Source organism: Panthera tigris, chromosome B3 (genome assembly GCF_018350195.1).
Source record: "Panthera tigris isolate Pti1 chromosome B3, P.tigris_Pti1_mat1.1, whole genome shotgun sequence".
Taxonomy (NCBI): Eukaryota; Metazoa; Chordata; class Mammalia; order Carnivora; family Felidae; genus Panthera; species Panthera tigris.
The window spans coordinates 54,926,516-54,948,653 of NC_056665.1; the positions used below are offsets into that span (position 1 = coordinate 54,926,516).

At 37.1% G+C, this 22,138-nt stretch overlaps 1 protein-coding gene and 1 long non-coding RNA gene across 11 annotated transcripts in view; both read left to right on the plus strand.

Moving 5' to 3' along the window:
* The window catches only part of CEP152 (centrosomal protein 152), a 91,589-nt gene extending 81,824 nt beyond the window's left edge, over window positions 1-9,765 (plus strand). For 5 of the 10 annotated variants that reach the window (XM_042988922.1, XM_042988921.1, XM_042988920.1 and 2 more), the window contains 3 exons: window positions 1,608-1,764; window positions 2,014-2,117; window positions 8,408-9,765. In XM_042988922.1, coding sequence (XP_042844856.1) covers window positions 1,608-1,764; window positions 2,014-2,117; window positions 8,408-9,444 — 1,298 coding nt within the window. In that variant the 3' untranslated portion in view covers window positions 9,445-9,765. The remainder of the gene's footprint in view (window positions 1-1,607; window positions 1,765-2,013; window positions 2,118-8,407) is intronic. The other 5 variants (XM_042988925.1, XM_042988926.1, XM_042988927.1 and 2 more) reach the window with 3 other exon arrangements.
* Window positions 9,766-11,993: 2,228 nt separating this feature from the next.
* Window positions 11,994-21,910, plus strand: LOC122239227. The gene is made up of 3 exons (XR_006218182.1): window positions 11,994-12,042; window positions 17,072-17,180; window positions 21,800-21,910. It is a non-coding gene; the product is annotated as an uncharacterized LOC122239227 (long non-coding RNA).
* Window positions 21,911-22,138: the final 228 nt, after the last annotated feature.

Below are 22,138 nucleotides of genomic sequence, written 5' to 3' on the forward strand. Positions count from 1 at the left end.
CAAGTCCTTTGCAGTAAGAGGTGATGCAGCACACCTGGCAGAGCATTTCTCTCGTTTATGTTTTTTCAGTAGAATATCTCCTGTTTTTTAATTACAAACAATATTGCATAGATTCCATGTATGTCCCAGAACAGTAACCAGTGTTGATACAGGAGAACTGTATGTTTACCTCTTAAAATTGCGTTTATTTTTTTAAAATGTTTTTTAATGTTTATTCATTTTTGAGAGACAGAGCACGAGTGGGAGAGGGGCAGAGAGAGCAGGAGACACAGACTCCAAAGTAGGCTCCAGGCTCTGAGCTGTCAGCGCAGAGCCCGATGCGGGGCTCAAACCCACAAACTGTGAGATCATGACCTGAGCCAAAGTCAGACGCTCAACTGACTGAGCCACCCAGATGCCCCCAAATTGCATTTATTTTTAACAGAATGAATGGGAAAGGTCTTAAGTTCCAGTTGTAATTGGTAGATCATCAGCATCATGTTGGATGTTTGGAAAAGCCCACTTAGTGTCAATAAAGAGAATTTGCTTCTCAGTTTTTGCCAGTGCCAACAGAGGCCATATTACTACAAATACAAAGCAACTTTTTATTAACAATTGTATCAGTTGGGAAGTGAAATTTTAAGCGTTTTTTTTCATACTGGTGTGCTAACTTGTATGTATATGTATTTGTTTAATATTTTAGACATTGGTTGGAGGTTTTGTGTTGACATGTATTCCATTTTAATTTGTCCCACTTCAAATAATGAGAAAGAGCCTTCCAGTTAGTATTTTTCGCATAGAGCGTCTAATCTTCAGGAAGAGCTTACTGATATTGAGGGAAATTCCTCTATGAATTGAATCTTTAATAGGAATGGTGATATATTCTAGAGGTAGGATGTAGCCCTAGATTTAATAAAAAAAAAAAAAATGATAACCTTAAGTAATGGTAGTCTCAATCCAATATTAAAAAGAAAACTTGCAAGCAGTGAATTATTTTTAAATGTAAATTCCAGAAGGTGATATAAGTCTCATCCTTCTCCCTGGCATTTTATACATATCTCTCATGGATTGTAGTATTATATTTACTTAGATACTTTTAACTGCTGCCTAAAGAATTGAATAATATTGAAAAATGGATTTTTCAGAGCATAAGTGATAGGAATCTGAGTCTCTCTGGTTCATATTGCCTCCTTCTGTCCTTCTGTGTCTGGTTCTTCCTTCCTTTCTTCCTCACCCTTTTTGTGTATTTATTTTTCCTTTCTTAATCAGACACGTTATACATAATCGAAATGTGTAAGTTTCTGTATCTAATATTTCTTTTCTTGCCTTAGTGTTTTAGAATATGACAAAGTTTTCCTAGGGAATATGCTATTTCCTTACCATATGTGGCTATCTTCATTCTAAAAGGACTTGTAGATTATTTCTCCTCTGAGTCTCCCAAAATAGTGATCTGAAACATTCCATTTTAATGATTGTGGAAAAGTATAATGTTTATACCTCTAGTCACTTCATCTCCCAGAAAACTGATCTGAAGTTTGCCTCCCCTATTTGTGAAAAACTGATAGTAAGCTTGCATTTTTGTGGGGATTCCTGTCTCACACCAACTCCCTACCCCACCTCCCCTCTAGGTGATATGCTTCGTTATATTCAAGAGAGTAAAGAAAGAGCTGCGGAAATGGTAAAAGCAGAGGTATTGCGAGAACGTCAAGAAACTGCCCGAAAGATGCGCAAGTATTACTTGACTTGCCTCCAACAGATTTTGCAGGATAATGGAAAACAGGAAGGGTAAGTTCAGTCTAAACAAATAGCGTGTCCTGAGCCTACCAAGACATCATGTTGTCATTTTCTAAACATTTTCCTTAACCACAAAATTAACTATTTCTACATGATCAGCCATTAGGGGTTAAGAGAGGCTTATGTCTGTACTACCCTAAATATTGGCAGAACTAATAGGAAAACAGAAATCCTGGGGCTAAGGAAACTCATTTTTTCCTTTAAACTATTATTAATTTAATATTCTGGAATTCCCCACAGGGCTGAGAAAAAGATTATGAATGCTGCTAGCAAACTTGCTACAATGGCAAAATTGCTGGAAACGCCTATTTCTAATAAATCCCAGAGCAAAACTACACAGTCAGGTATGTCAAAATGAGTCACTTGAAGGGTTTTTTTCTCCCTTGCCTCTTAGATGTTTAATATTTTTAGTATGAAAAAGAGTAAGGAATGTAAGGAGCGAGTTAATTTATAAAGTTGTAGCTGTGTTTTACTTAAACTGGAAACTTTCAAAAAAGAGTATAGAATTTCCAGCTCAAGTAGACAGACTAAACATATTCATCAGCTTTCTATTGTTACGTCCATTCCTAGAAATGCTAGAAACTCTTTTTAAAAAGTTAGTAGAAGGGAGAAAATGATAAAGATCAGAACAGAAATAAATGAGAGACTAAAAAAAAAAAGTAGGAGTGATCAACAAAACCAAGAGCTGGTCTATTAAAAACATAAAATTGATAAACCTTTAGCCAGACTCATCAAGAAAAAAAGATAGGACTCAAAACTAGAAATGAAAGAGAAGTAGCAACTGACACCACAGAAATACAGAGGAATATAAAGGACTACTATGAAAAATTATATGCCAACAAATTGGACAACTTAGAACAAAGGGATAAATTTCTAGAAACATACAATCTTTTAAGACTGAACTAGGAAGAAATAGAAAATCTGAATAGACCAATTACTAGTAACAAAATTGAATAAGTATAAAACTTCCAACAAACACAAGCCCACAACTAGATCGATTCACAAGTGAATGCTACCGAACATTTAAAGAAGGATTAATCCCTGTCCTCAAACTATTCCGAAAAATATAAGAGGAAGGAAAACTTCCAAATTCATTTCTATAAGGCCAGCATTACCTTGATACCAACCTAGAAAAAGATACTATAAAAAATAGAAAACTATGGGCCAGTATCTCTGATGAATATAGATATAAAAATCCATGACAAAGTATTAGCAAAACTAATCTCAACAGCACATGAAAAAGGTCATTCACCATGATCAAGTGGGATTTACTCTAGGCATGCAAGGATGGTTCATTATCCACAAATCAATCTACATGATACACCACATTTACAAAATGAAGATGACAAACCATACAATCATCTCAATAGATGCAGAAAAAATATTTGATAAAATTCAGCGTCTGTTTATGATAAAAATTCTCAACAAAGTGGGTTAAGATGGATTACACCTCAACATAATATAGACCAACATGACAAACCCACAGCTGACGTCATACTCAGTGGGGAAAAAGTGAAAGCTTTTTCCCTAAGATCAGTAACAAGACAAAGATGTTTACCCATCACTTTATTCAACATAGTACTGGAAGTCCTAGCCACAGCAGTCAGACAAGAAAAAGAAACAAAAAGCATCCAAATTGGTAGGGAAGAAGCAAAACTGTCACTTTTTGTAGATGACATGATACAGTACATAGAAGACCCTAAAGACACCACCAAAAAACAACCAGAATTAATAAATGAATTCAGTCATGTTGCAGGATATAAAATTACAGAAATCTGTTGTGTCTGTATAGACTAATAAAGTATCAGAAAGAGAAATTAAGAAAATAATCCCATTGCATCAAATAGAATGAAATACCTAGGAATAAATTTAATGAAGGAGGTAAAAGACCTATACTCTGGAGACTTTAAGACATGGATGAAAGAAATTGGAAATAACATAAAGGAATGGGAGGATATATCATGCTCCTGGATTGGAAAAATTAATATTGTTAAAATGCCCATACTACTCAAAGCAGTCTAGCGATTCAGTGCAATCCCAAACAAGGTGTCAAAGTATTTTTCCCAGAATTAGGACAAATAATCCTCAAATTTGTATGGAACTACTAAAGACCCTGAATAGCAGAAGCAATCTTGAGAAAGAAGAGCAAAACTGGATGTATCACAATTCTAGACTTCAAGCTATACCACAAAGTTTTAGTAATCAAACAGTGTGTACAGGCACAGAAACAGATACATAGACCAATGGAACAGGATAGAGAGTACAGAAATAAAGTCATGGTTATATGGTCAGTTAATCTATGACAAAGGAGTCAAGAATATGCAATGAGGAAAAGACTGTCTCTCTTTTTTCTGTAAATGTTTATTTTGAAAGAGAGAGAGAGGGTGGGAAAAGGGCAAAGAGAGAGGGAGAGAGAATCCCAAGCAAGCTCCACGCTGTCGGCACAGTATCCTACATGAGGCTTGATCTCACGAACTGTGAGATCATGACCTGAGCTGAAATCCAGAGTTAGATGCTTAACTGACTGAGCCAACCAGATGCCCCAAGACAGTCTCCTTAATGATGGGAAAACTGCATAGCTACATGCAAAAGAATGAAACCGTATCATTTTCTTAAACATTTTCTTAATACAAAAATAAAACGTATTAAAGACCTAAATAAAAGTAAGACCTCAAACCATAAAACTCCCAAAGGAAAACATAAACAATAACCTCATGGAGATTGGCCCTAGCAACTTTTTTCTGGATGTCTTCTCAGCCAAGTAAAACAAAATCAAAAATAAGTTATTGGGACTACACTGGAACAAATAAGTTTCTGCACAGCAAAGGAAACAATTAACAAAACAAAAAGGCAACCTCCTGAATGGTAGAGGATATTTGCAAATGATACATCCGGTAAGGGGATATCCAAAATAAATATAAAGAACTTGTACAACTCAACACCCACACTGCAAATAATCCAATTAAAAAATAGGCAGAAGACATGAACAGACATTTCTCCAAAGAAGATGTGCAGATGGCCAAGGGACACATGAAAAGATGCTCGACATCACTCATCATCAGGGAAACACAAATCAAGACTACAATGATGGGTTGCTTGGGTGGCTCAGTTGGTTTTGGCTCCAGTCATGATCTCATGGTTCATGACATTGAGCCCCACATTGGGCTGTCCTCTGGCAGCATGGAGCCTGCTTGGGATTCTCTCTGCCCCTCCCCAACTCATGCTCCCCCCTACCATCTTAAACTAAATAAATAAACATTAAAAAAAAAAAACTACAATGAGATATCATCTTATACCTGTCAGAACGACTAAAATCAAAACACAAGAAACAACAAGCGTTGGTGAGGATGTACAGAAAAAGGAACCCTCTTGCACTGTTGGTGGTAATGCAAATTGGTGCAGCCACTGTGGAAAACAGTATAGAGGTTCTTCAAAAAATTAAAAATAGAACTACCTTACAATCTAGTAATTGCACAACTGGGTTTTTACCCCCCAAAATACAAAAACACCAATTTGAAAAGATATATGCACCCCTATGTTTATCGCAGTATTATTTATAATAGCCAAGATATGGAAGCAACTTAAGTGTCCATCTAGATGAATGGACAGAGAAGACTTGATACGCACACACATACACAGAAATGTTAGTCAGCCATAAAAAAATGAAATCTTCCATTTGTGACAACATGAATGGATCTAAAGAGTATTGTAAGTGAAATAAGTCAGACAGGAAGACAAATAATACATGATTTCACTTATATGTGGATTCTAAAAAGCAAAACAAACACGTACACAAGCAGTAACAGTCTCACAAATACAGAGAACAGACTGATGTTTGCCGGAGGGGAAGAGGTGGGGGATGGGTGAAACTGGTGTAGGAGATTAAGAGGTACAAGCTTCCAGTTATAAAATAAGCAAGTCACAGGGATATAAAGTACAGGATAAGGAATATAGTCAAGACTATTATAATAACTTTGTACGGTGATAGATTGTAATCACACTTACCGCAGTGAGCAGTGCATGTTCATAGAAGTGTTGAATCTATGCTATATGCCTGAGACTAACATAACATCGCATGGCAACTGTACTTCCATTTTTAAAAATATATAAATAATTAAAAAATAAAAAGTTAAATAATCGATGGACCAGAAGCTCTGAGAAATCCCTGAAAGAAAGAAATTCGTATAAGCCTGAAGATGGAAACCTCAATTCAAAACTGCCAGAAGAGGAGAGCTACAGGCAGGACCAATAGCAAAACTGTGTCACATATGAAGGCAGTATGTTGCAGGAGAAGTAGTATGCCTCGGGATCCCAGTGAGGTAATGAGTTGGTGTTCTAGAGTAACAGTAACCAGGTGAGGTCACCCTCTTTATCATCCTTCTCCTTTCCCTTTTCCAACCCCAGTATTGGGCTAGAGTAAGGGCAGCAGGAACAGAGTCTCAGAACAGGGCAAGGCTCTAGATGGCTAGTTATACTAAGGAGGAACTTACAGTCCACATGCCCCAAGTACCAAGCTATTAGGTTTTTCTACCCTGCAGCTTCTTCCTTCTACTGCACTCTCAACTATTTTAAACAACCAGATGCCATACTCAGAACATCTAAAAGATAAGCAAGCATTCAGGGGAGCCTGGGTGGCTCAGTTGGTTGAACACCCGACTTTGGCTCAGGTCATGATCTCACAGTTTGTGGGTTCGAGCCCTGCATTGGGCTCTGTGCTGACAGCTCGGAGCTCAGAGCCTGCTTCAGATTCTGTGTGTGTCTCTCTCTCTCTGCCCCTCCCCTGTGCATGCTCTGTCTCTCTCTCTCTCTCTCTCTCTCTCTCTCTCAAAAATAAATAAATGTTAAAAAAAATTTTTTTAAAGATAAGCATTCAACAAAGAATCACGAAATATCTATAGAAAGCCAGCACCATGATAAGATACCTAACTCAAAAGAAGACAAGGCACAAAACCCAACAGAACTTATGCCTTTGGAGACAGAATTAACAGAACAAACTAAAGTGTCTGAGAGAATGTGAGAAAAGTATAGTATTCTCAAAAGGATGTAAGAGCATATTGTATAATATGCTAAGAAGTTTACTATTTTTAAGGAAAAGATATAGTTACTGTTAACGCCAGCCATTGCTAGAAAAATACAAGTTTAAGTATGTGTATTAAAATTTAAGGCTAACCAATAGAGAAATAGAATATATACCTTTCAAGGTAGTAGGGGAAAAACTCAGAATAAAAGGTTTTCAATCTAACAAAATCACGAAAGAGGCAAAATACAACTAGAAAGCTTTGGTAAATAGAAACTTACTGTAGCGTAAAACATCAGTGATCACCCTAAAGGTGAATAGTTTAAACTCACTTATTAAAAGACCATAATTTTCATTTTTTAAAAATCCAGACAGGGGCGCCTGGGTGGCTCAGTCAGTTGAGCGTCTGACTTTGGCTCAGGTCACGATCTCGCGGTATGTGAGTTCAAGCCCCGTGTCGGGCTCTGTGCTGACTGCTCAGAGCCTGGAGCCTGTTTCAGATTCTGTGTCTCCCTCTCTCTCTGACCCTCCCCCGTTCATGCTCTGTCTCTCTCTGTCTCTCTCTGTCTCAAAAATAAATAAACGTTAAAAAAAAAATTTAATAAAAAAAAAAAAAATCCAGACATATGTTCTCTCTATGAGAACAACATCAAAAATTCAAAATGAAGGAATGGAGACTAATTTGCCAAGCAGTGATATGTTGATAGTAGATAAATTATAGAGTTAAATAGAATATTAAGCACATTATAGTTCACATTGAGAGGGATTAAAGTGACAGTTGATAATGGTAAAGAAGACTCCCAAGAACCTACAAATGGGTTCTTTCTGCTCATGATAAAATAGCTTTAGAATATATAAAGCAAAAGCTGATGGAAATGGGTGAAAAAATTGATAAATTTCCAGTCACACTGGGAGATTTTGAACCTGTGGGGAAATGGGGTTTTTGAACTTCTGGAAAGCTTGAAGCAGAGATTGTTCAAAAATTCACAAGTCTGATATTGGTAGTCATTCTTCAAAACACAAAGATTGTTTGTGTAAATTCGAGAATGGTGATGTGAACCTTGGGTATTAATGATTTGGGGCAATTGTGTGAATGTCCCCAGTGGAAGCAAACCCTTTCCATGCTGTAGGGACCAAGGTACACTTTTCTGAGATATGCCTCTGATTTTATGCTATGTGGCTGCTTTGCCTCTGGTCAGATTTAGTGTCTTAGCTAGTGTGTGTGTGCTGGGGGGAAGGGGGGGTGGGGGGCGTGGGGGGGGGCAGGGGGGTGGTATGCTTATGTAGTTGTTGAGTATTGGGGTTTCTTCTAGCAAAATTTCTTCATCAGAACAGAATTGGAAACTTGCAGTTGGCTCCTGAAATGCTAGAATATCTGTTGCAGGAAATAATAGATCAGATGTATAACAATAATGTCAGATTTCAATAACAACTACCTAACTTTATTCAATGCGGATTTGTAAAACAATATTTTTAAATGTCCAGCATTGATGTATTTTCTTTGATGAAAATACATACATTCTTCGGAAATACATGAAAACATAATTTTTTCCTCCCCTTTCAATGTTAACTTTATCCTAATTTTGTTTTCCCCTAATTTTGTTCCTTCGTATGTAGTAGTAGTACCTCTGACTTCGGAGATGATGACGGGAGTTGAAAGATCAAAAGGAAATGATGTGAATCAGAATACAGGGCATCATACTGAAAGCAAATCAAACAGTATACAAAGTATTCCCAGGAGTACATGTGACCAAGTTCCTAAGAGAAGGGCTGCTTGTAACCTACGACGGCGGTTAGCGGATGCAGAACATGGCGATGTAAAGCACATGGGTTCCAAAGAGTCACAGTCAGACTCTCAGTTTGGGGAAAACACTTACAAACATCTAGACATTTTGCCAAATGATGTTTCTCCTGAGTTTGTTCCATATGAAGGTGAAAAAGGCTTTGTTTTGCACAAGAAGAAAGACCGCAGTGATACTGGCTCTGACTCACTTCAGCATTCAGCTGCATACCCCTTTCTTGGATACTTCGGAAGTAAATCGTCACCTAGGTACACCCCTAGTCTTTCTGAATCTGGATCCACACATACAACTTTTCGAGGTCCTAATGAAAGACTCGGTTTAAAAGTATACAAGTGCAATCCACTAATGGAAAGTGAAAATGGTGCATCTGAGAAAAGTCAACGTTTGGGTGTTTGGGAAACTCCAGTAAAGGATGGAGGGGACTTTGATGACTCCGTGGGCTGGCGTTCCAACAGTGCCACTTTGCCCTGCGACAGTCACGAAGTGTCATTTTTACATGGTAGACCACAAGAAACTCTGGATATACCAGCTGAATCTGTTAATTTCCAACACTCATCAGCAGCCGGTTGTCTTTCAGATACAGAGAAAAATGGTATAATTTGTCAACCAGTGAAACGTCAGAGTGGTCACACTTCAGACCTGTCAGAAGAAACCCTGTGTTCCCAGCCAGAGATCAATATGACTCTGAGACACACCCCTCATCATAAGGCTGATCTAGTAAAGTCAGATTTCCAAAAACTGAGCAGTACAGCACCTTCATCATTGTGTCGGCAGCCTTTGAGAAAATTGATTGCTCCTCTGTCTAGCCAACAAGATAGTGGTTTTGATAGCCCCTTTGTCAATTTGGACTAACTGTTGTACAGTATTTAAGAAGAATCATTGATATATTGACAAGAAAACTGGAAGGGAAGACTTCGTACTGGAAAAATTGTGGGCTCTATCTATTTTGAGATGTTTTAATAACATCTATCATATGAGCAAAGTATTCTTATAAAATTACTTGAGATATTAATGGTGCCTCAATCTTCCAAAGGCCTGATGATGTATGTGTAATCTGCTTCTGTGTGGTGCTTTATATGTGGTTGCCAAACCATCTATTTTTATACTTACAAATTAGCTTTCTGTGCAATGTTATATTATTTAAATAAACTTGCATATGGTCTATAGAATTGTCACGGATTCTTTTGTAATTATAGAAACGTTATATTGGCATGTTTGAAATTCACCCAGAATAAGATATGAATCTGGATGATTTGTATGTATGGCCAACGAAATTTAATGTTTGTAATGAGCCACATTTAATGGAGCTATAGATCTACTCAACATGCTTTTGAGTGGAAATAGCTACTCCAAATTTTGATCCTTGCTTGCAGTTAGTGGAAAAGAAGTATTTCAAGAATTGCCACAAAACATAATTCTGTCCTGGTTTCATTATTTAAAATATTAATCTGAATTTTTTTTAGCTGACATTTGCATTACTTCAAATCTCCCGTGACAGCCAGAGACTGTCTTTGTCTTTTATGGTTTTACAGCCTTTCTTTCATCTGAAATATTACATTTTAAAAATCAAAATAAACATCGTCTTCTAGAAAAAAATTTCAAAGTTTTAGATTTTTATGTTCATTTATAGTACAGAATTGGCTAACTTATTAATGCTGTGGGCAGAAAGTTGTAATTTTTTTTTAATTTATTTAAATTCAAGTTAGTTGATGTACAGTGTGGTATTGGTTTCAGGAGTAGAACCCAGTGATTCATCATTTACATACAACACCCAGTGCTCATCCCACCAAGCGCCCTTCTCAATGACCATCACCCATTTAGCCCGTCCCCCCATCCGCCCCCCCCCCCAACAACCCTCAGTTTGTTCTCTGTATTTAAGACTCTCTTATGGTTTGCCTCCCTCTCTGTTTTTATCTTATTTTTCCTTCCTTTTCCCTGTGTTTATCTGTCATGTTTCTTAAATTCTACATATGAGTGAAATCATATATTTGTCTTTGCTCTGACTGACTTATTTCACTTAGTATAATACACTCTTATTCCATCCATGTTGTTGCAAATGGCAAGATTTCATTCTTATTGATCGTTGAATAGTATCCCATTGTATGTGTGTGTATATGTATGTACACACTACATCTTCTTTATCCATTTGTCAGTCGATGGACATTTGGGCTGTTTCCATAATTTGTCTCTTGTTGATAGTGCTGCTATAATCATTGGGGTGCATGTGTGCCTTTGAATCAGCGTTTTTGTGTCCTTTGGAAAAATACCTAGTAGTGCAATTGCTGGGTCATAGGGTAATTCTATTATTAATTTTTTGAAGAACCTCCCTACTGTTTTCCAGAGTGGCTGCACCAGTTTGCATTCCCACCAACACTACAAAAGGGTTCCCCTTTCTCTGCATCCTCACCAGCATCTATTTTTGCCTGAGTTGTTAATTTTAGCCATTCTGAGGTGTAAGGTGGTATCTCGTGGTTTTGATTTGTATTTTTCTGATGATGAGTGACGTTGAGCATCTTTTCATGTGTCTGTTAGCCATCTGGATGTCTTCTTTGGAAAAGTGTCTATTCATGTCTTTGGCTCATTTCTTCACTGGATTATTTGTTTTTTGGGTGGCAAGTTTGATAAGTTCTTTATACTTTTGGATACTAGCCCTTTATCCAATGTGTAATTTGCAAATAACTTCTCCCTTTCTGTCAGTTGCCTTTCAGTTTTGTTGATTGTTTCCTTCACTGTGTGGAAGCCTTTTATCTTAATGAGGTCCCAATAGTTCATTTTTGTTATTTCCCTTGCCTCCAGAGACACGTCTAGTAGGAAGTTGCAGCAGCTGAGGTCAAAGAGGTTGCTGCCTGTTTTCTCCTCTAGGATTTTGAAGGTTTCCTGTCTCACATTTAGGTCTTTATCCATTTTGAATTTATTTTTGTGTATGGTGTAAAAAAGTGGTCCAGTTTCATTCTTCTGCATGTCGCTGTCCAGTTTTCCCAGCACCATTTGCTGAAGAGACTGTCTTTTTTTCCACTGGATATTCTTTGCTGCTTTGTCAAAGATTAGTTGGCTATACATTTGTGTGTCCATTCCTGGTTTCTTTTTTCTGTTCTATTGATCTATGTTTCTGTTTTTGTGCCAGGACCATACTGTCTTGATTAAAGCTTTGCAATACAGCTTAAAGTCCTGAATTGTGATGGCTCCAGCTTTGGTTTTCTTTTTTAACATTTCTTTGGCTATTTGGGTTTTTTTTCTGGTTCCACACAAATTTTAGGGTTGTTTGTTCTAGTTCTGTGAAGAATTCTGGTGTTATTTTGATAGGGATTGCATTGAATGTGTAAATGGTTATAATTAAGCTTGTAATACTAAACTATGCAGAAATGAATGACCACCTAAATACTTTTGTTTCTATATGAATTTTTTTTTCAGATTCCTAGAGATGGATATGCAAGTTTTCAGTGAATGCAAGTACGTCTTGAAAACATTTATTACAGCTTTCCTTCATATCTCTTACCCTGAACTGTATTCTGGACTGTGTTTGTGGGTTGATTGCGTGCATTTTTTTTTTTTTTTAACCAGACTAAGTTGGGTAGTGGTTGGATGGATGGATGGCAAGGTTTATCATCTTCCTGCTTATAACCATCTCTAAAAGCAAGAGCCTAGAAGTGAACCTTCCACAGGGTTGGAAAGCACTGTCACCTGAATTGCTGACCAGATATAGATAAGCCTCCAAATTAGTCCCGGGTTTCAGAGCTTGTGTTAACATGAGCTGGAGGAAGGAACACACCATCTATTCAAAGTCTCACTTGTGTTCCTGGAGACCCAGTGCCGTTTTTCCAACAGTTGGGGTGTCTCCTTTCTCATTCTGGGAAAACCCCTAAACCATGTTTCATGTAGATTTGTTTGGTGATTGATAGTTTTAAACTCTGGATATAATTGAACTGAAAATCTTGCTCATTGCTTACCTACCTTTTCATCTTGGTTTTAAAAAAAATTTTTTAACGTTTATTTATTTTTGAGACAGAGAGAGAGCATGAACAGGGGAGGGTCAGAGAGAGGGAGACACAGAATCTGAAACAGGCTCCAGGCTCTGAGCTGTCAGCCCAGAGCCCAACGCCAGGCTTGAACTCACGGACCGCGAGATCATGACCTGAGCTGAAGTCGGACGCATAACCGACTGAGCCACCCAGGCGCCCCTCATCTTGGTTTTAAATCATTGTCACACATCTCCATTCTCAACATCAAGGTTGGAATTGGAAATCTGCTTGGTTTCTGCTTCTTTCATGGTATCCTTAAACTTTTTGATGTCCATAATTTCAATAGGATTAGGTTATTTTATACCCTCTACACACAACCACCAATAAAGGTTTGTATTGATTAGTATGCAAATGAAGGGACTACACAGCCAAGCTATGACTGTTAATTTACATTAATCTGAAGGGTGATGTCAGAATATAGAGGGCGTTGGAGCCTCATAGATGTCCTACTTCTTCGTGGTGCTTAATCTGTTTTATATGTTTCTGGATTTTATTTGCTAATAGTGACTTAAGGATTTTCATGTGAAATCTCACATGGGATATTTGTCTCTAGTTTTCTTGTGATATTTTTGTCTTGCTTTGGTCAAAGGGTAATAGTGGTCTCAGTGAATGAGTGGGAAAGTTATTTTTCCCCCGGTTTTCTGAAAAAAAAATTGTGTAAAATTGGTTCTTCTATAATCCTTTTAATTTGGGTTGTTGTTGATGTCGCCTCTTTCATCCCTGTTTTGGTGTTCTATGTCACCTTTCTTTTTCTTTGCTTAGCTATAGGTTTACCAATTTTGTTGATTATTTTTCCCAAAAAACTTTTGGTTTCTTTGATTTTCTTAATGTTTTTCTGTTTCCTAGTCCATTGATTTCTTTCCCCTCTGATCTTTGTTTCCTTCCTACTGCTTGCTGTAGATTTAATTCATTCTTTGTCTACTGTTAAAGTGGAGACTTAGATTATTGATGTGAAACCTTACTTTTCTAATATAGATATTTCAACTTCTGAATTTCCCTCTAAGCACTGCTTAAGCTATGCCTCATAAATTGTGATATGTTGTGTTTTTGTTTTCATTTAGTCAAAATATTTTCTAATTTCTTCTTTTTTGAAACTATGGGTTATTTAGGAATGTGCCACTTTGTTTCCACGCATTGGGTATTTTCTGAATTTATTTGTTTATTTTTAATTTATTTGTTGGAGAATAAACTCTGAATGATTTGAGTCCTTTCAAATTTTTCGAGACTTCTTTTATGGGCTAGCATATGGTCTTTGCTAGAGAACCTTTCTTTCACATTCATCTGAAAAGAATACATATTCTCTCATTTGGTGGAGTGTTAAAAAATGTCAAGTCAAGTTGGTGACAGTGTTACTCAAGTCTGCTATAGCCTTGCTGATTTTCTGCTTGCTTGTTCTGTTAGTTACTGAGAGTAGAACACTTGTAATTTCTAACTATAATTGTTAAATTGTCTGTTTTTTCTTTTCAATTCTGTCAGTTTTTACTTCATGTATTTTGGGGCTGTTTTTAACCATATATACCTTTATATTTGGTTTGTCTTTCTGGTGTATTGACCTTTTATTATTATAAAATGTCTCTCTTTGTCTCTAATGATATTTCTTGTCTTAAATTCCATTTTGTCTGGTATTAATACAGCCTTTTCAGTTCTCTTATAACTGCTTATGTGGCGTATATTTTTCTGTCCTTTTCCTTTTAACCTATTTGTGTCTTTGTGTCTTTCAATTTGAAGTGGCTCTTTGGTAGTCTGCCTGTTGTTAGATCTTGCTTCCCGCCCCCCCCCCCCCCACACACACATATAGTCAGATAAGCTTTGCTTTTGGATTCGAGCTATTTCAGTCCATAAAATTTAATAAAATTATGGTTGGCTTTACATGTGCCATTTTGCTATTTGCTTTTCTCTATATCTTATGTCTTTTTTATTATTGGATTACTCCTGTACTCCTTATTTTGTATTAAACATGTTTATTAGGGCACTCACCACTTTAATTACTCTTAAGTTTTACTATTTTTTAAGTCATTTTCTAAGTGGTTGTTGTAGGTATTACAATAGGCATCTTAACTTATTATAGACTACTTCAGATTAATATTGACTAACTTCTGGTACTTTGTTCCAGCATAGTTGTATTTCCTTACCCTTCTTTTGTGCTATTAATTGTCATATATATTACATTCACATTTTATTTCATATATATACATATACACACACACACATACATATATTTATATCCACACACAATATAATTATAATTATTGCTTTATACAATGTCTTTTAAAGAATTCAAGAGAAGAAAAGAGGCTATATATATATACATGTATACACACACATATAAAAGAATGTATGTATGTTTAATAATATTTATTGTTTCTGTTGCTGTTCATTTTTTCCCACGGATTCAGGTTACCAAGTCTGTCGTCAACTCCTTTCATCTAAAGGACTTTTTTTTAGTGTTTCACATAAGTATGCCAACAACAAATTCTCTCAGCCAGTCTTTATTTTGGAAAATACTTCAAATTAATTTTTGAAGGATAGAGTTTGATGGATTTAGAATTTTTGGTTGCCACCAGCACTCCTCACGTCCACCCCACACTTTAAATAGTTCTTTTCCCTGCCTTAGGGCCACCATTGTTTTCCTGTTTGTGATGAGTTGTTTTTCTCCTGCTGCTTTTAAAATTTTCTCTTTGGCTGTCAATGGTTTGAACACTGTATGTCTAGGTGTGCATTTGTTCTGTTGAAACTACTTGGGGTCTGTTGAGATTCAGGGATTTGTATATTAATATTTTTATCAAATTAGGGTTTTTTTTAATCATTATTCTTTTTATTATTTTCTCTGCCCCTTTCTGGGGTTCTTAGGTATATTGATACCCTTGGTACTGTGCCACAGGTCTTGGAGGCTCTGTACATATTTCTTCAATTGTTATTATCTTGTGTTTTAAATTGGATTAAAAATTCCTGTCTAGGAATTTTCAGTTACTGTTTTTGACTCTAGAATTCTCATAGATTCTTTTTAATAAGAGCTGGGTTTTTTTTTTTTTTTTTTTTTTAGATTCTCTGTTGATTCACTGTCATATTTATTTCCTTTAAAATTTTTTTTAGCATTTTATTTATTTTTGATAGAGCACAGGTGGGGAAGGGGCAGAGAGAGAGGGAGACACAGAATCCGCAGCAGGCTCCAGGCTCTGAGTTGCCAGCACAGAGCCCCACACGGGGCTCGAACTTAACAAAACCGCGAGATCATGACCTGAGCCAAAGTTGGACGCTTAACCGACTGAGCCTCCCAGGTGCCCCTGTCATTTCCTTTTAAGTCTTTAATCATTGTTCCCTTTAAGTTTTTAAACAAATTTATAATAGTTGCTTTGTAGTCCTTTTTTCTTATTGTGGTATGGACATTTAACATGAGATCTATGAACAGTTTTTTAAGTGCACAATACAGTATTAACTATAGGCACAAGGTTCTACAGCAGATGTCTAGTACTGAATCATCTTGCATAACTAAAATTGTATACCCCTTGAACAGCAACTCCCCATTTCTTCCTCCTGTCAATGACCATTCTCTCTGTTTCTATGAGTTTGACTGTTTGAGATATCTCATCTGTGTAGAATCATGCAGTATATGTTCTTCTGTGAGTTATAGTCTTTACTCATTATATTCAACATCTGAACACAAACATAGTTTCTCTTGATGGTTTTTTTCTTGAATATGGGTCACACTTTATTTTTTTTTTTATATGCTTCACACATTTGTTGAAAACTGGAGATATTATGTAACATATTATAGCAACTCCAGATTTGACATTAGTTCCCCTGACGGTTGTTGCTGCTTTTGTTGTTATTGTTGTTAATTTGTTTGCTTTGTAATTTGCCTGGACTTAATCTGAAAAATCTCTCTCCTGCCATGTGTCTGCTGATTTCTCTGCTCAGTTATTTTAGTTTGTAGTTTTAGTTTTTGAGCCTAGCTCTTTTAGAGGATGCCCCTACATATCTATAGTTGAGTGGTCATCCAATGGTTAGTCAGAGATTGTAGTCAAAAGCCTTAAGTCAGTAGATCTGTCCTCTCCTGATGTATCTGTAGGTGTATGAGGTATGCATTCCAAGTTCAGGCAAGTTTTTTTTGGTCTTCCCCCACTTTTACTCCCCCCTGAGCCTTTCCAGGTCTTGTGACATGTGTTCACCCTCTCTGTCAGCCCAGGGATATGTGGAGAGCTTGGGCCCTTTAAATCTTCCTTATATATGCATGCAGCCTCCTGCTCAGGCACAGATGTGCAGAGAGCATATTTAGCCCCTCATTTGCAGTCTTCTTGCTAATTTTTTCGTTAGTCTGCTGGATTCAAGTCTCACATGGGACCATAATCTCAGGCAAGCTGAATTATACACCTTTTTTTTTTTTTTTTTTTTGGTCCCTCTAACTTTCCTGTTTTTACTAACAATACCGCTGGGTATGCACTTCTTGCCTTCCACTCCAGATCAGGTGAGCCCACCCTGGAAGAGGAACTGTTAGTTTTCACTGCCATCCCTGTCCTGTTAGCATTACCTACCTTATCAAGCTGTAGAGGAAAATGGAAATAGCCCCAGGTAAGAATGCCTCAGAGTCTCCTTTTCAAGTTGTTATTTCCCTTTTGTTTATTTCCAGAGCCCTGAAAAGGTGGTTTTTGACTATCTTTTTTTCTAGTGTTATAGTTGCTTTGTGGGGAGGAGAGGAACTGTTGGTATCTTACTCTCCCAGAAGTTCTCTTATTTTTATCTATTCTGCTAAGTTCTTTTCTATGTACTAATTTTTCCTTAATGTTATCTTGAAAATTTGTTATCTTGAAAAACTTTATAATCCATAGAAAATAAGCACCTGTATATTCTTCATTTATATTTACCAATCGTTAAGTTTCTACATTTGCTCTATATTTATTTGTAAATATACACACATGCATGTGTAATTTATGTTTTTTCTCTTAACTATGAAAGTTAGTTGCAGACACCATGACAATTCATCATCGAATACTCAAGAATGCATCTCCTAAGAACAAAGACATTTTGCTACATAAATACAGTTGTCATATTTAAGAAATTGTATATTGATAAACATAAACACTATTTAAATTCAAACCGCTCCAATTGTCATAATAATGTGTGATAACATTTTTTAGGTTTTTGTTGTTCACCTTCAAACCAAGGGCTCGCTGATTTTCTTCCATTATGAAAAATATTCAGCCATTAATTTTAATTCACTACATATTTACGATGTGTAACAATTGCTTTTTTAATGTTCTAAGAGAATATAGCACTTACCAAAACAGATGAGTTTTATCCTCATAGCTCTCATATTGTAGTCGGGAGAGACAGTTAATATACATAATTTATGGAGTATGTTAGAGGCTGGTAAATGCTATGGAGAAAACTCAGGTCAGGTAAGGGAAAGGAGGAGTGATAGAGAGGTGGTCACGAGTTTAAATGGAATAGTGGGGGTAGATCACACTGACATGGTAACATTTGGGTGAAGAATTGAAGAAATTGAATATAGCTTCACCCTTTCATATATTCTCTGCTTCAGGAACTCTCATTAAACATAACCTCATTCTCTGTGTCTCTTAGTTGTTCTTTTGTATATTTTTATCTGTGTCTCTCATGGAATTCCTCAGGGTGGTCTTCCGGTTTGCTAACTCTTTGTGCATTCCATTTATGGAGTTTTTAATTTCACGCCCAGAATTTCTGGTGTATGTACCTATACTTTTTGTGTAATTTCTGCTTATTTTGTTTAGAAATCTTTTTAGAGAGAGTACATGTGTGAGCAGGGGAGGGGTGAGGACAAGGGAGAGAGATTGAGAATCCCAAGCAGGCTCTATGCTCAGCACAGAGCCTGATGCGGCGCTCAATCCCATGACGCTGGGAATCATGACCTGGGCTGAAACCAAGAGCCGGAGGCTTAACCAACTGAACCACCCAGGCACCCCTTGTTTAGTAATTTTTAAAAAATAGATTCTATTTCTATTTTTAGGACTTAAAAATACTTAAGGTTACTTCTAGGGTAGTTATTGATGTCACTTGGGAGTGAGGTTCTATCCAAATTGTTAACTTTTATTACCTTTCATAGAATTAATTTCCCCATGTGTATGTAATTCTAGCTTGTGGTATAACACTGAAGATGACTTTTTTTTCTTCCTTCTGAGTTCTCTCCATCCGCCCTGTCTAGATTTTTGCGGTTGCCTCTGTCTGGCCCCGTATTTCCCCAGTTCGGGAGCAGGTGTTACATAGGTGGTTTCTGGTCCATTAGGGGTATCCTCAATGCAGTTACTGAGCCAGCAGTCAACTTGGCCACAAGGCTATGTCTGTATCCTCTAGGCTCTCTAGGTACATAGTTTGTATATAAGTGGTAGACTCAGGCAATGATTGTTGTTTTCAGTCACCCTGGGCTAAGGGAGCTCTCCCTGGGTTACTAGTTTAAATAGTTAGCTTTACCTTTCTCCACTTTAGGTAGGACACTTGTAATCCTTGATACTCTGGAGAACTCCTGGCCACCTGTACTACTTTTGGATCCGGAACAGGTGAAACCTTACTTTTCAAGTCCTCAGAGATACATTGGTTTTTAATATCTTGTCTTTTGATTTTTTTCCATTGCTGCTGTATGTTGGCAGACGTTGAATACTCCCCACATATTAATTTACAATGCCATCAATGACTGAAAATCTGCTTTGCTATAAATTCTGTGACCTTTGGCTATTTTCTTAGTGTCTCTGGGTCTCAGTGTCTGCTATTAAGATTCAGGCATGTCTCACGACTAGTTGATGATTTGGGTAAATTAGATCTAAGGGTGTATGAAGGGGAGTAGTGGGAAAAACAGCTGGAAAGGTAGATTGAGGCTAGATCATGGGTGGCCCTGAATGCCAAAGCAAAGAATGAGAAATTCAGTTCATTGAAAATGGAGAGTTACTGAAGGTTAGGTAGCATGATGTAGAGAGATTAGTGAGACCATGCTGCAGGAGGGCTTGGAGGGACAGAGGAAATAGGCAGGAAAGCCAGGAAGATGATATCTTGGTACAGATAGACAGGAGCCAGTGGTTGGAATGAAGAGGTGACAAGATTGAGAAGAGTACGGCAGTAGGTTTAACAGGACCTGCTGCCTGATTGAATGCAAGATCAAGGGAAAGAGAAGCACCAAAAGGGGTTTTAGAACCTAGGTGATTGTGAAGATTATTGTTCCATCTACACGTATTGAGAAGTCAGGAAGAAACGAGGACACGGTGCTTTTTAGTGGTTGTGCCTTCCATTGAATACTGCAATGCCCAGCCCTTTGATGGGCACACATTAATGATGATAATTACTTTGCAGACACTAACTTCATGCTGAGTGTTGTGTCCAGCACTTCATTAGCTCATTTAATCCTCACTACAGTCTTTTGAAGTAGGCTCCATATGGTCATTTTTTGGATGAATGAAATTTGAGGCTTAGAGGGGTTAAATATTTTGCTCAAGTTTAACACAGTTGACATGTGGAAGAGCCAGAAGGGTCACATGCAGGACTTTTTTTTTGTTTGTTTAATAAATTTCACTTAAAATAGTTACAAATTTACAAAAAAAAAAAAGTTGCAAATATAGTATAGTCAGTCACCATATACCCCTCACTCAGATTCCTCTATTGTTAACATCTTCCATTTGCCCCACCTAAGGAACTGATTTCATCTAGGCCTTTTTACTTTTTTTACTCGAGAGTCCAAACAGTCCTAATCCCTCTACTGTCTTTATTTCGCTTGGCTTATGGGTGAGCTGGAATTTATTGTAAAGGAGATTTCTTTCCTTTTCCCTCTACTTCTCCTCCTTCCCTATGCTCCCAAGAAGGAAAATGAGTTCAGCAGGCTTCTCCACATGTGAAATCAGTTTAACTCGCCTTCTTCGTAGGATGTAGGGAAAAAAAAAATAGATTTTATTCTTTTTTTTTTTTTTAATATTTCTTTTTTTTTTAACGTTTATTTATTTTTGAGACAGAGAGAGACAGAGCATGAACGGGGGAGGAGCAGAGAGAGAGGGAGACACAGAATCGGAAGCAGGCTCCAGGCTCTGAGCCATCAGCCCGGGGCTCGAGGCGGGGCTCGACGTGGGGCTCGAATTCTCGGACCGCGAGATCGTGTCCTGAGCTGAAGTCGGACGCTTAACCGACTGAGCCACCCAGGCGCCCCAGCTTTTATTCTTTAATGGAGGTTTATGGAATAGGACATTATGTGGAAGTTATTTTGCAACCAGGAATTCACCAACACAACCGAAGAACCTATAATACAATAGGACCATCTTTTGTAATTTTAAAATTCAACCAGTAATGGTTCATCTAAAAAGAAAAAAGACATTTAGGGATTTCCTAGCAGTAAATATGCCATTCTAAAACTTCTTGATATTATTATAACATTTTTCCTCGAGGACCAGGACAACAAATTAATTAGAAATCAAAATGGCAAATGTCATTAAAGAGAAATTTGATTTTTAAAAATAATATAAACGGAATGGCTTCTATAAAGTTTGGCAATAATACAGAAACTTTGAGATCAAATTAAATTTTGTATTTAAAATGTCTGATGAATAAATTGAATAGAACCGACAAAAATGTGGTTTTTAAAATTATTTTTGTTTTGATTCAGGCATAGTCCTTGTTTGAAAGATTTTGTCTCCTCACAACAAAGTTGATTTCACAGTTTCATTAATCATGTTGTGTACATAATGTACTAGACCAAATTCTGCTTCCTGTATTTCCCCAATCCTATGAACTCCAGGAAGAGTTCATTTTATAAGAACAGAGGGTGAACCCAGTTCATGCATGATCACAATGGCTCTATAGGTATTAATGGTTTCATTGACTGCAAGTTTTTCTGGGTATTTTTGTACAATATGATGCAATTTCACAATCTACCCTGCAAAGTCTCTAGCAAGACTTTGTTCATTAAACAGTTGTTTTGGTACTTGGATGCTCAACTATTCACATAATGATGCTTTCTGATCTTCCCATGAGTTCCGATCTCTGTTGTAATTGGTTAAAAGTTTTTCCAGATTCTCACCTGTCAGTTTTCTTAAGGTTTAGGCTATGTATAAACACAAGTAATAGCATATGGTTTTTGGGTGTCTATAATGGGCCAATTATCATGGTACTCTGTACATATACTTTTGTCCTCATCCTTCCAACAGCCTTTCAAAGTAGATGTTCTTATCTTCATTTTACAGATGAGAAAGAAGTGAAGGGACTTACGGAAGGACTCTCGTGCAGCCGAGCAAGTATCCAGAGTGGCGGTGGGATTACTTTAAGGTGGCTATGAACCCAGATGTTCACCAAGCATTGTCCATAAACCTAAACCATATATATCTCTAACACTGATGCTGCTTCTTTCCCTGAAAATATATGCAGATGCTGCTGTATCATTGATAAGAGGCCTGTGTACTAAAAGTGGTTAGGAGTTATTGCACTGTCCTAAAGAAATGCCTTTTTAAAACCAGATTAGGTCTGTGCTGCATAGCCCCAATCCAGTTAGTGCAAACCATGCTTTTCTCAGGTTAGAATAATGA